At 43.1% G+C, this 12,327-nt stretch overlaps 1 protein-coding gene across 1 annotated transcript; it reads right to left on the reverse strand.

The window, feature by feature from the left end:
• Nucleotides 1-2,273: 2,273 nt before the first annotated feature.
• Nucleotides 2,274-8,065, reverse strand: LOC138946766 (uncharacterized). The gene is made up of 2 exons (XM_070318170.1): nucleotides 7,958-8,065; nucleotides 2,274-2,849 (listed from the first exon to the last, which is right to left on the reverse strand). Exons 1-2 carry the CDS (start codon nucleotides 8,051-8,053, stop codon nucleotides 2,274-2,276), a joined length of 672 nt encoding a protein of 223 aa, XP_070174271.1. The 5' UTR covers nucleotides 8,054-8,065.
• Between the last annotated feature and the right edge of the window lie 4,262 nt (nucleotides 8,066-12,327).

Here is a 12,327-nt window from a genome sequence, read left to right on the forward strand (position 1 = left end):
ATAATGATTAAAACGTAGTTAATAATATCTGCGTTAAATCAGGATCACAGTTTTTCACTTGTAAAACCACGAGGTTGAAAGAGTGTGATATAGTAGAAGGTATACAAATAGAAAACGAAAGAAACTACACAAAGAACACACACAAAAATGCCATCACCGACTCCAAGAATTCTGATAATGAAAACCAGGATTTATATCTTTCGCTCACGGAAACAAACAAAAAGAGTCAATACTGGAGATTTTTGCAACAAAGCTTTTCTTCCCAAAGTTCGCCAACAAAGCCTAGTTCCTTCGGATCATTCATCAACTTGATAAACAAGAGCTCCTCTAACGCTGGAGAGGGATTACGAGAGTTGTTTCCACTGGCTGCTTCTTCTTCATCCGACTGTGAGAATTAACCAGATGATACCCGCGATAAGATTAGCTCAAGAGGGGAAACTTAAGCGAAGAGCAAACTAAAACAGCTACTTCGATTCGAAACCTCGACGAAAATAATGTTCTACTTAACTGATCTTTTGTTTCTTTCGGTGCAACGGGCAACATACTTTAATGACTTGCAAACGAATGCAACTTCTTCGAATAAAAAAGAAGAAAAAAAAAGACTTATTACACCCCCGGTATAAGGGTGTGTATAGGATTCGGTCGATGTGTTTGTTTGTTTGTTTGTTTGTGTGTTTGTGTTCGCATATAGATCTCAAGAATGAACGGACCGATCGTCACCAAACTTGGTGAACAGGTTCTATACATTCCTGAGACGGTCCTTACAAAAATTGGGACCAGTCAAACACACGGTTAGGGAGTTATTGGTGGATTAAGATTCTACAAGGACTTATAGAGAGACATATTAGTGGTCAAAGGGAAATAACCTTCTCAGTTGGTGGCAGTGAGAATGGTAAGGACGGGGGTGTTTTTCCTACCTCGGAGGAATTTCTTGTTATTTTACAACTTCCTTCTTTTAAATATTAAGTAGAATTAAAAACAATCTTCGCTGATTAGCCAGCTTACTTTTGTTGGAGCTATTGTCTTTTTAGCATCAACATACACATTAAATAAGGATAATTGCCCTCAATAATCTAAGAAGAAGAAGAAAAAGAAGAAATAAGGAGACAGAGAGTAAGACAGACGGATAGACAGGCGGAAGGAGGGATGGTCGGACAGAAAAACGGACGGGTGGGCATACAGATAGACGAACAGACGGACAGGGAGACAAACAGAAGGATGGTGTATCAAATGGTCGAAGAAGGTCATTTGTGACCCTCCACCACGGAATGAGTCGCATGTCACCTTTGCATGATTTTCATATTTTTTACATTTTTTATGCTCTATCCAGTGGTGAAAACCGTTTTAGAAAAGAGCGAAAACTGTTTGAGTTATAAGCATGTGACTAAGGTGACCCTCACACTGTTACAAGGCACTCCCCGGACTTATATTTAGCCTAGCGCAGAACCGCGCGAGGTGACATGCGACTCATTTCGTGGTGGAGGGTCACATTTCTTCATTTTAAGAAAAGATACTGCCTTACCTTTGTGCTAAAACGTGACTCAATACCTCAGTCACGTTGACAAGAAAAACTCTCGACTGCCAATTAGATTATCATTTTGACATCGGATTGGAGGTGCATCACGGGACATTAGGGAGTTGTGTCATCTCCAACATCCTCCCTGGTCCAGCACTTTGCGGTGCGCGTGCGCGCGAGAGAGAGAGAGAGAGAGAGAGAGAGAGAGAGAGAGAGAGAGAGAGAGAGAGAGAGAGAGAGAGAGAGAGAGAGAGAGAGAGAGAGAAAGAGAGAGAGAGAGAGAGAGAGAGAGAGAGAGAGAAAGAGAGAGAGAGAGAATGAGAGACACACGCACACAGACAGACAGACAGACAGACAGACTGACAGAGACAGAAGCAGAAGGAGAGGGACAGATAGACAGAGACGTATATATATAGAGAGAGAGACGTACAGAGAGAGAGAGAGAGAGAGAGAGAGAGAGAGAGAGAGAGAGAGAGAGACACACACACACACTCACACAGACAGACAGGCAGACAGACAGACTGACAGAGACAGAAGCAGAAGGACACACACACACACACACACACACACACACACACACACACACACACATACACACACGCACGCACGTACGTACACATACTCACACACTCATACACTCACACACACACACACACACACACACACACACACACACACACACACACACACACACACACACACACACACTTAGACAGACAGACAGACATAAAAACACAGAGTCCCCCAACACAACATCTCAGGATAATAATAAACAATACTCACATTTGTTGTACATCTGGCTGAGAAAGAGTGCTTGCAGGCCAGGAATGTATCGCTTGCCTCGACTGCCAGAAAAGCCACTGGGGTCAAACCGCTTGGCCACATTCTCCCCCTCCGCTCCCATCCGCTTTCCCCGACTGCCTGTAAATCCTTGCTGGAACCTCTTGAAGGCCTCTGTTTCACCCTCCCCTTCCGCTCCTCCCAACGACTGCATCCTCCTGCCCCGACTACCAATGAATCCTTGCTGAAACCTTTTCTCGAAAGCCTCCGCTTCGTCGTCGGAGAGGTCGCCGAACATTCTTTTCCCTCTGCTTCCGACGAACGCTGAAGGATGAAACCGCTTGGTTTCGGAGTGTTGAGTCAGAGTGTCTTCCCCTTCTTCGCCTTCGCCGTCCGTCAGGGGACTTCCGGCGGAAATGGCTACGTTTCGCAGGTTGGACCAGAAGTCTGAGGCGTCACTTGCCGCGGGGGTTTCTGGGTAGGGGGCGCTGTATTCGCCCGTGTAGGGGCTAGGGAGTCTGTGAGATCCGTGTGAATGTTTGGCGGCGATCAACTGAAACAGACACGTGTGGAAATGAAATCCATGATGTTGATAAACAGACAAAGTTGCTCATTTAAAAGCCTGAGAAACAAAGAGCAGTAGGCGCTCTAAATACACAAGACATGCATAAAAGAATAAGTAAGAGATACGCGGAACCAATCTCCTGGCACCTGAGAAATTGAAATAAACAAGCGACTGTCATCCTCATCATGTCATCGACTTTTATTCTCTCAGGTGCCAGTAGTTAAGTTCCACATATTTCTCACTCTCTCTATTGCACATGTCGTATGCATTTAGAGTGCTTACTTCTCTTGGTTTCTCAGGCCTAAAAAAAAATAGGTGTGGTTACGGTAACCCGACCTACCCTATTCTTAGGGGCCGACCCTATAACTTTTTATTACATTTGTAAAAAAAACAAAAAAAACACAAGAAAACGAGTGCAGAAAACGCAATGAAAGCGAAAGCGCCCGAGTCGCACACTTATTTCCCTGTCAAGAAGGTTTAATTTGTACACATTAGAAAAAAAAAGTAAAAAAAAAAAAGTGATTGCCTACCTTCCTACCCTATTTTTTTTGGCTATGTTACCGTAACCACACCTATTTTTTTTTTGTGTGCCTCATATCTGAAAATAGCCTTCTGCATCACGTATACGATTCCCACCTTAAAACCATTAACCAATTCATTCTTTTCTTTGGTAAAGGTAATGAAGGAAGGTAAGTTGTCGACTCTTTATACGAACAACAGCAGGAAGTGAGAGCTATGAGGAACCAGTTACTGACACCTTTTGTGTGCACATCAGGGTTGGTTGTTGGTTTTAACGCCCCTTCACAGTGTTTGGCTATGAGGGACCGATGCAAGGTTGTTTTCTTTCTTAGAGAGTAATAAGCATTGACACAAATAAGCGACTTTTATCCCATGATGATTCTTGTTCTTTTATCTGCTTTACAAAAACAAATATAACGCCATTGAATTCTGTACTTTGATCCATTCTTTTCCAGGATTATGGTCTGGTGTCAGCAAGCAACCAGCCAAGCAACAAACCCACCCGCCAACTGACACAACCAACCAACCACGATGGTGCAAACACGCAAGGAAGCCCAACTGCTTCCTCGCGATAACTACCCGAGAGACATGAAAAGTTAAGGGATTAATATTCAGAGGGGATTGTAATGTTACGCAAAGAAGACCTCCGCTGCTAACTAACTGATCGACTGAACTATCAGCAAACCACACATCCACCAACCAAGAGTGTGCGAGCAAGCAAGAAAGCCCAACAGCTTCCTCACAATAGCTGTGCACGACATTAGAGTTTAAGGGATCGATATTCAGAGAGGATAACTAGATTAGGCATAGAAGACTTTCGCGGCTTCTAACAAGATGTAGAGTTGCGGCGTATAGGCGGGCGCGGATGTAGAGATCGGAGGAGCGAAGGGGAGAACAGTAGGGGGGGGGGGGGGGCATAGCTGACTTATTGTGATTATGGGTTTCCTTCGCAGAATTTCCACATAGTGGCTTGATGAAAAGGACACAAAAGACAGCTTCAAATCGTTGTTGACTAAAATGAAGTTTCGCTACACAAAAGTAATCACAGAACTCTTACTCTACAAAAAGTAAAAAGAAACAAAAAAGACAGGCTAGCGCATTTGTTTCAAAGAATGGATAACAAAATCGAGCTTTGCTCCAGATTTAAACTGTATTTGATGTCAAAACAAATGGCTACTCAAACATTGATGCACCAGGACTCTAAACTAAACCCTTCTGTTAGCCCTAAAACAATACAAGTCTAGTAATTAACCGATTACAGTCACTTCACACGCACCACACTGTTTATTTAAAGTTGTGCAGTTTTGGGTTGGTGACAGAAAGGCCAGAAAGAGCTATACTTGGAGAACGAGTGACACGAAACTCGTATGAAACTTTCAGTAGACTAAACATACTCGCGACGAAAGATGCAATCAATATGAACTACGTAGACACGCAACAAGAAGTTAAAAAGACCGCGTTTTTTTTTTAGGGTTGTGTTTAGTAGTTGTGATAGATGAGCATTAAAGTTAAACAAGTCGCGTAAGGCGACATTACTACATTTAGTCAAGCTGTGAACTCACAGAAAGAAACTGAACGTAGTCCGCCGCTAGTGCAAAAGGCAGTGAAAGTGACGAGCCTGTTTGGCGCGGTAGCGATTGCGCTGTGCTTCATAGCACGCTTTACTGTACCTCTCTTCGTTTTAACTTTCTGAGCGTGTTTTTAATCCAAACATATCATATCTATATGTTTTTGAAATCAGGAACCGACAAGGAATAAGATGAAATAGTTTTTAAAACGGCGCGCTTGCCGAAGAGATTGTATCCCAAGAGCGTTTGAGGGAACTCCAACGGAAACCGAGTCGCACCCCGAAGGTCAGCAAAGGATCACATCTTAGGTGACCCAAACATGTAGACGCCACTAAACGTGAAGATATCAAAGACGCTATCGGGGATCTAATCACTCAGTGCAGATCAAGGCAGGAACTGATGGGGACATTTCATCACTGGAATGTTGGTTATGGGCTCGGATTCTCTGGAAAATGTGGAATTTATGTGTCGAGTACAATGCAGCTTTCTCAGCAAAATGGTGTGAATTTTCTATGCCGATCTTGTCCTGTGAGTAATAGGAATTGTGTTTGTTTGGACAAGGGGTAGTACTTTACTTTGGTATTCACAGATTAATTAATATAGCCTATCTTGATGTATATCTTGAGTGAATGTGTTGTATCTACATCGATATACGAGTATGCAAATATAAATATAAATATAAATATAAATAAATGCAAATATTTCGTATCATACCCACTACTAAAACCAAAAAAAAAAAAAAAAAAAAAGGTAATTTCACACGGTATTTCATGGCATATCAAGTGCAGCGCAGCTTTTCCAGCGAATCAGGTTGTGATTCCAACAAGTTCTTCAAACGTGTAGTGGAGTTGTGGCTTTTGGCTGTCGAATGTTGAGTCATTCTCTATTCTACTCAGTCTAGACAAAATATGCTCCCTATTTCGTTGCTCTGCTTCTTGGTATAGTTTCCCTTGTCATGGTTGTTCCTTACTTGTTTATTTCTAAACATATACCACATCGTATTTAACTGTATAGTGGAATCTCCCTTTAAAGAACCGCCGATTTAAGACCCCCCCCCCCACACACACACACCTTGTTAAAACCATGCTTGTTGAGATTACCTCCTTTATACAACTCTCCCTTTTGAGACTTAGTTTTAAGAGATTGTTGGGACGTCTTAATATAGGGGGAGAGGGTTGTTGACTGTACTGGTGGATTCTCTCACTACGACAAAAAATATACAACATGTTTGAAAACAATGTTAAGTTCCTGTCACATGACATGACCCAGCTAACGTCTGATCTAGCTCTCCTCCCAGCTAAAAACAGCCTTTCCCGGACACAAAATTAATCAGATAGAAAAATTTCCACCAATTTCTTTTGCTGAAACCTACGTAGCACGAAGTGAAATCCGTGCTACTTTTCATAATTATTTTTATCTCTTACCACGGTCCCGAATCGCCATACAGCTAGGAGAGTTACAAAAAACACCCTACCATTTACCTCTTACAAAGTACGTGAAGCACGTAGTTCGGAGATTTGTGATGTAAGCGAAACTCGGTTTTAGACACTACCCCATGAAACTCACCGCTCCACCGGTCTACGTTTTATTTGGCAAATGATCACATTTCCAAACGCTGACGACAGGGTCAGCCCACTTGGGTCAGGTTCTATTTCCGTTTCGGACATCTTTTCTGGATTATGCTGCCTTGTCTAAACGCTTCAGTGAATTCACGCAACGCTCGCTAAAAGTTGGAAAGCGTCGTAAAACCCAATCTGTCTTCTCATTTGTCATTCTTGTTGCACGCTTCATTTGATTGTGTTTAGACAAGCGAGGTTTATGTCAAACTAAGTTGATTTTGTGTGATCTTTAAGCGTCGAGGTTTGACGTGTATACACACGGGGAGTTTGGGAGTGGCTGTGCTATTTGGCATGGCGGACCTTGTTACAATTTTCTTTCTGCTTATTCCACTGGAAAATAACAGCCATTTCTAAGTAAATGTCACTGTTGGAGAAAAGCCCTCTAAATATCTTTTCTTTTACATTTCAACAGAATGAACTAATGATATTGAGAAGGAAAAAGAAAAGTTTCAAACAGTCAAAGAAGGTAGGTAGAAGGGGAAATGGGATACAGTTGTTTGGCAACCACAGCGTTAATTACCAACAAGACTTGTCTTTGTGCGATGACACTATGCTTTGAAAGGGTTCTTTTCACACCAAACAAATTAGTTATTTTAATCGGGAACAACGGCTTTGTTACTTGCTAATGACGTCAAAGAAATTGTCGTTTAAGTTCTTCATCCGACAAAACACCACCTCACATAACATCAGTATTCTTTGTTATAATTACTGTAATTGTTGTAATCTTATACCTTTCAAGAATGAGTCAATGAGTAATAAGCTTCCTGCTAATTGTCGTGCTTATAGTATATTTTCTTTTCTATTTATTTTCTTTCGCGTGCGTAGTTACTGTCAGCTCTGTACCAATTCTTCAAATGAATTCTGAATTGTACAGAGAGAGAGAGAGAGAGAGAGAGAGAGAGAGAGAGAGAGAGAGAGAGAGAGAGAGAGAGAGAGAGAGAGAGAGAGAGAGAGAGAGGGAGCGAGAGAGAGAGAGAGAGAGAGAGAGAGAGAGAGAGAGACGCGCTCACACGTGCACGTACACGCACACACACACACACACACACATACACAAACACACACACACACACACACACCCATGGCGACAGACAAAGGTACAAGCATTAACAGACAGACATAAGCACAGACCGACAGATAGATATACAGACAGACAGACGGATAAACAGACTACCACAAACACACACTACCAGCTCTCTCTATGTTTAACTCCCCCCCCCCCCTCTCTCTCTCTCTCTCTCTCTCTCTCTCTCTCTCTCTCTCTCTCTCTCTCTGTCTGTGTCACCCCCCCCCTGTTTGTCTTCCTCTCCATAAATCTGTCTCAACCGTTCTCTCTCTCTCTCTCTCTCTCTCTCTCTCTCTCTCTCTCTCTCTCTCTCTCTCTCTCTCTTACCTTTAACAATGCAGCATTTGGAGCAGGATGTGCGGAGCATAGCAATAAATTGCAAACCAAGATGGCGGCTACTGTCGTCACGTGATGCCGAAGCATGCTGAATAATGAACAACTGAAACAGAGGAGAAACACGTAGGTATTATTTTCTGGATGACATGGACAACACGAAACAAAAAAAAGAGAAGGGGGGGGGGGGATAGGACAAGAGTGAGAGAGAGAGAGAGAGAGAGAGAGAGAGAGAGAGAAATGGATGGATGATGATGACAATGATGATGACGATGATGATAATGATGATGATGATAATGGTGAAGATTATAGTGAAGATGATGGGGAGGAGTAGTGGGCGGAAGTGGAGGATAATGATGATGATGATGATGAATTGTTGTTATATATAAAGATGAAGGCTATATGCTCTGTACGCCTTTTTTTTACAACCTGTTACAACATCCACAACTGAAACGCATTTGTTAAATGCAGGAGGTTTACAGAACGATGACATTTTTCACAAAAACGGCAATACTAACCGTATGGGACACACTCACAATAGCATTCAAATGACACTTACAGATCACTTGAATTGCTATTTAGCACGCGAAAACCACACACAAGTTCTCGTGGTTTATTCAACCCTTGAGTCATCGGGGCCCCATGTGACCCACTTTTGCATACACAATCAATTAAGTCGTTTGCGCTTTCAATCTTACTCTATATCTGCAAAAGCATGTTATTGTGTACCTAAATCTAAATTACAATTCCAGCACAACGTTATAACAAGGGCGCTCATAGCGCTCTAAATCAAATGACTGATAGTGACACAAAACAGAATGGCGGCATCTTCAAAGAAACTGCAGTGGTTCAAAATGTCGTCTGCTTTTTGATGTGATAGTCACCCTGTCGGAGAAGTACGTTTGTATGCATGCAATACTCAATCAACACACAACACAGCAACACCCAGCAAATGGTTAAAATCTCAGTCGACCAGCATTCATTAAAAGCCAAAGTTGTATCATTTATGGTAGCCCACGTCCCCGCCATCAATTCAAAAGAGCTGCAAGTTGCACACACCAGTCGACTTATTCATCGGGTTTGCTTGACATACATCCTTTCTAACTTTTAAAACTTCGAACGGGACTGACTTCGTTTTGATGATAAAAGAACTATTTGGTGTTTTAACAATGTTTGTGTGATAAGCTGTCAATTTATTATTTGGATTTTAAAAGTTAGGTCTAGCGCAAAAACGAGGCTTCCTTTTTGTTTTAATGTACTTCCTTTCTGCACGAAATACATTCTTTGAAAATGTCTCACTCTCAAAGGAAAGCAGCCAGGATGTTCCCGTTTGGTGAAAGTTCAAATGGGAGTATGTTTGTACTGAATGTAAAGGCTCGGGGAGCTCAGATGTGCAAACTCGTCTCCGTTTCCTAGAAACGTCTCCCGTATCATTTGCATACACCATGTGATGTGGGTCTTCCGATCGAATCTTTGTAAAAACGATACTCTCTCGTGTGCAACTCTAAAGTCTGTCTCACACACAGCGTATAGCAAAGGCGGAACACGGTGAAAGTTAGATTGTCTCCGCCGCTGTTTTTTCGATCTCATAATGTTGTTTTGGGATTTCCCGATCAGCTGACGTTACTTTCTTCGAGCGCGCTGCCTTGTGGGAAGATTGTATCGACTTGACGACAAAGACTAGTGAGATCAATGTTGACTTCTGCGGTAGATACAATTAATGGTGATTATTTTGGAGGAGGAGGAGGAGGAGGAGGAGAACGACGAAGGAATAGAAAAGTGTGACGGTGTTTCAGTCGGAATGCTGGGCTTAGCGAGTTTTGAGCGACGAGTCGTCAACCTCTGGAGAAGGCGATAAAAGCGCTGACTTAATTGCTGTTGCCTTTCTGGAGTGATTAAAAGAGAAACGTGATCTATTACTTTATCCGCTCTGATCACACCTCTTTCCCCGCTTATTCTCCGGAGAATATCACTTTCGCCTCCATTTTTTTGCAATTCTCCACCTGTCTCCGCCCTTCCTACTCTGTGTATCAGCTTGGCGCCCTTAACGAGAACACGGAGAAGAAATTAAATTGCCCTTTAGAGAAAAAAAACCACCCAACAAAACCCCACAGGAATATGAGTCGTAACACAGGATTAACATTTCCATAAAACTGTGTTAAACTTGTCGCTAAAATGAAATTCGGGTACAACAACGAATATGCACGTTGAATAGGTTCGTGAACTGGCTACAGCCTTGGAAAAAAGACATTTTATGATAAACTTTGTCGTGTGTGTGTCTGTGCGTGTGTGTGTGTGTATGTGTGTGTGTGTGTGTGTGTGTGTGTGTGTGTGTGTGTGTTTGCGTGTGTGCGTGCGTGTGTGTGTGTTTGCATGTTTGCGTGTGTGAACGACATACGAATTTGATGCGCGGGGGCGAACGGCCACTCACAAGGGATGTAAACACGTGATCAGGTTTGGGGAGATATGGGAGAAGGCGGCGATTCGGGACGTCAACTCATCATATCATCTCTAGGGATGTTTCAGATTGCGATCACTGACTCGTATGTGCACACCACACAAAGTCGAATATCAAATGTTTTCAAAGGTATTTTCCGCACAGACTCAGTGGCGATCGACATATTCGATCGCTTTAAAGCTTTAAGATGGCACATGCTCTTTTATATATTTTGATTTAAAGGCATACTCCTTCTCGTGAAAACCATCGCTCCATTAGAACACATACCAAAAATCAACACCCCAGTTTGCTTCCGGTAGTGAGTTTGAATTTTTTGGGAAATAATTTCTTTACGAAATTCGTTCATCAAATGTGACCCTCCACCACGGATTGAGTCGCATGTCACCTTTGCATGATTTTCATATTTTTACATTTTCCTACAGCGTTTTTTATGCTCTATCCAGTGGTGAAACCCGTTTTAGAAAAGAGAAAAAAAACTTGAGTTATAAGCCCGTGACTAAGGTGACCCTCACACTGTTACCAGACACTCCCCGGACTTATATTAAGCCTAGCACAGAACCGCGCGAGGTGACATGCGACTCATTTTGTGGTGGAGGGTCACATTAATGTTCACTGTGCACAGAGAGAACTCAGGCTGTACATGTTTCATATGCGACGGATGGTTTTTTTCCATGTTAAAGCCTGGCAAGATCTGAGATGGTGAGCCGAACTGTTTACACGGACAAGAGAGTGCCTTTCAGCTACACTGTACACCAGCCCAACTGTTTACACGGACAAGAGAGTGCCTTTCAGCTACACTGTACACCAGCAACTGATTACACGGACAAGAGAGTGCCTTTCAGCTACACTGTACACCAGCAACTGTTTACACGGACAAGAGAGTGCCTTTCAGCTACACTGCACACCAGCACAAGTGCTTACACGGACAGGAGAGTGCCTTTCAGCTACACTATACACCAGCAACTGTTTACACGGACAAGAGAGTGCCTTTCAGCTACACTGTACACCAGCAACTGTTTACACGGACAATTACAAGAGAGTGCCTTTCAGCTACACTGTACACCAGCAACTGATTACACGGACAAGAGAGTGCCTTTCAGCTACACTGTACACCAGCAACTGTTTACACGGACAAGAGATAGCCTTTCAGCTACACTGTACACCAGCAACTGTTTACACGGACAAGAGAGTGCCTTTCAGCTACACTGTACACCAGCAACTGTTTACACGGACAAGAGAGTGCCTTTCAGCTACACTGCACACCAGCACAAGTGCTTACACGGACAGGAGAGTGCCTTTCAGCTACACTGTACACCAGCACATGTGCTTACACGGACAAGAGAGTGCCTTTCAGCTACACTGTACACCAGCACAAGTGCTTACACGGACAAGAGAGTGCCTTTCAGCTACACTGTACACCAGCAACTGTTTACACGGACAAGAGAGTGCCTTTCAGCTACACTGTACACCAGCAACTGTTTACACGGACAAGAGAGTGCCTTTCAGCTACACTGTACACCAGCACAAGTGCTTACACGGACAGGAGAGTGCCTTTCAGCTACACTGTACACCAGCAACTGTTTACACGGACAAGAGAGTGCCTTTCAGCTACACTGTACACCAGCACAAGTGCTTACACGGACAGGAGAGTGCCTTTCAGCTACACTGTACACCAGCACAAGTGCTTACACGGACAAGAGTGCCTTTCAGCTACACTGTACACCAGCACAAGTGCTTACACGGACAAGAGAGTGCCTTTCAGCTACACTGTACACCAGCAACTGCCTACACGGACAAGAGAGTGCCTTTCAGCTACACTGTACACCAGCAACTGCCTACACGGACAAGAGAGTGCCTTTCAGCTACACTGTACACCAGCACAAGTGCTTACACGGACAAGAGAGTG

The sequence above is a fragment of the Littorina saxatilis genome, linkage group LG14 (assembly GCF_037325665.1).
Source record: "Littorina saxatilis isolate snail1 linkage group LG14, US_GU_Lsax_2.0, whole genome shotgun sequence".
NCBI classification, from domain to species: domain Eukaryota; kingdom Metazoa; phylum Mollusca; class Gastropoda; order Littorinimorpha; family Littorinidae; genus Littorina; species Littorina saxatilis.

What these genes read in the sequence shown, in the direction of transcription:
- LOC138946766 (XM_070318170.1), bottom strand. Translation starts at nt 8,053, where the DNA reads ATGCTTCGGCATCACGTGACGACAGTAGCCGCCATCTTGGTTTGCAAT. An exon ending in CAAATGCTGCATTGTTAAAG is followed by an intron (nt 2,850 to 7,957) that starts GTAAGAGAGAGA and finishes TGTCTGTTTCAG; the next exon opens with TTGATCGCCGCCAAACATTC.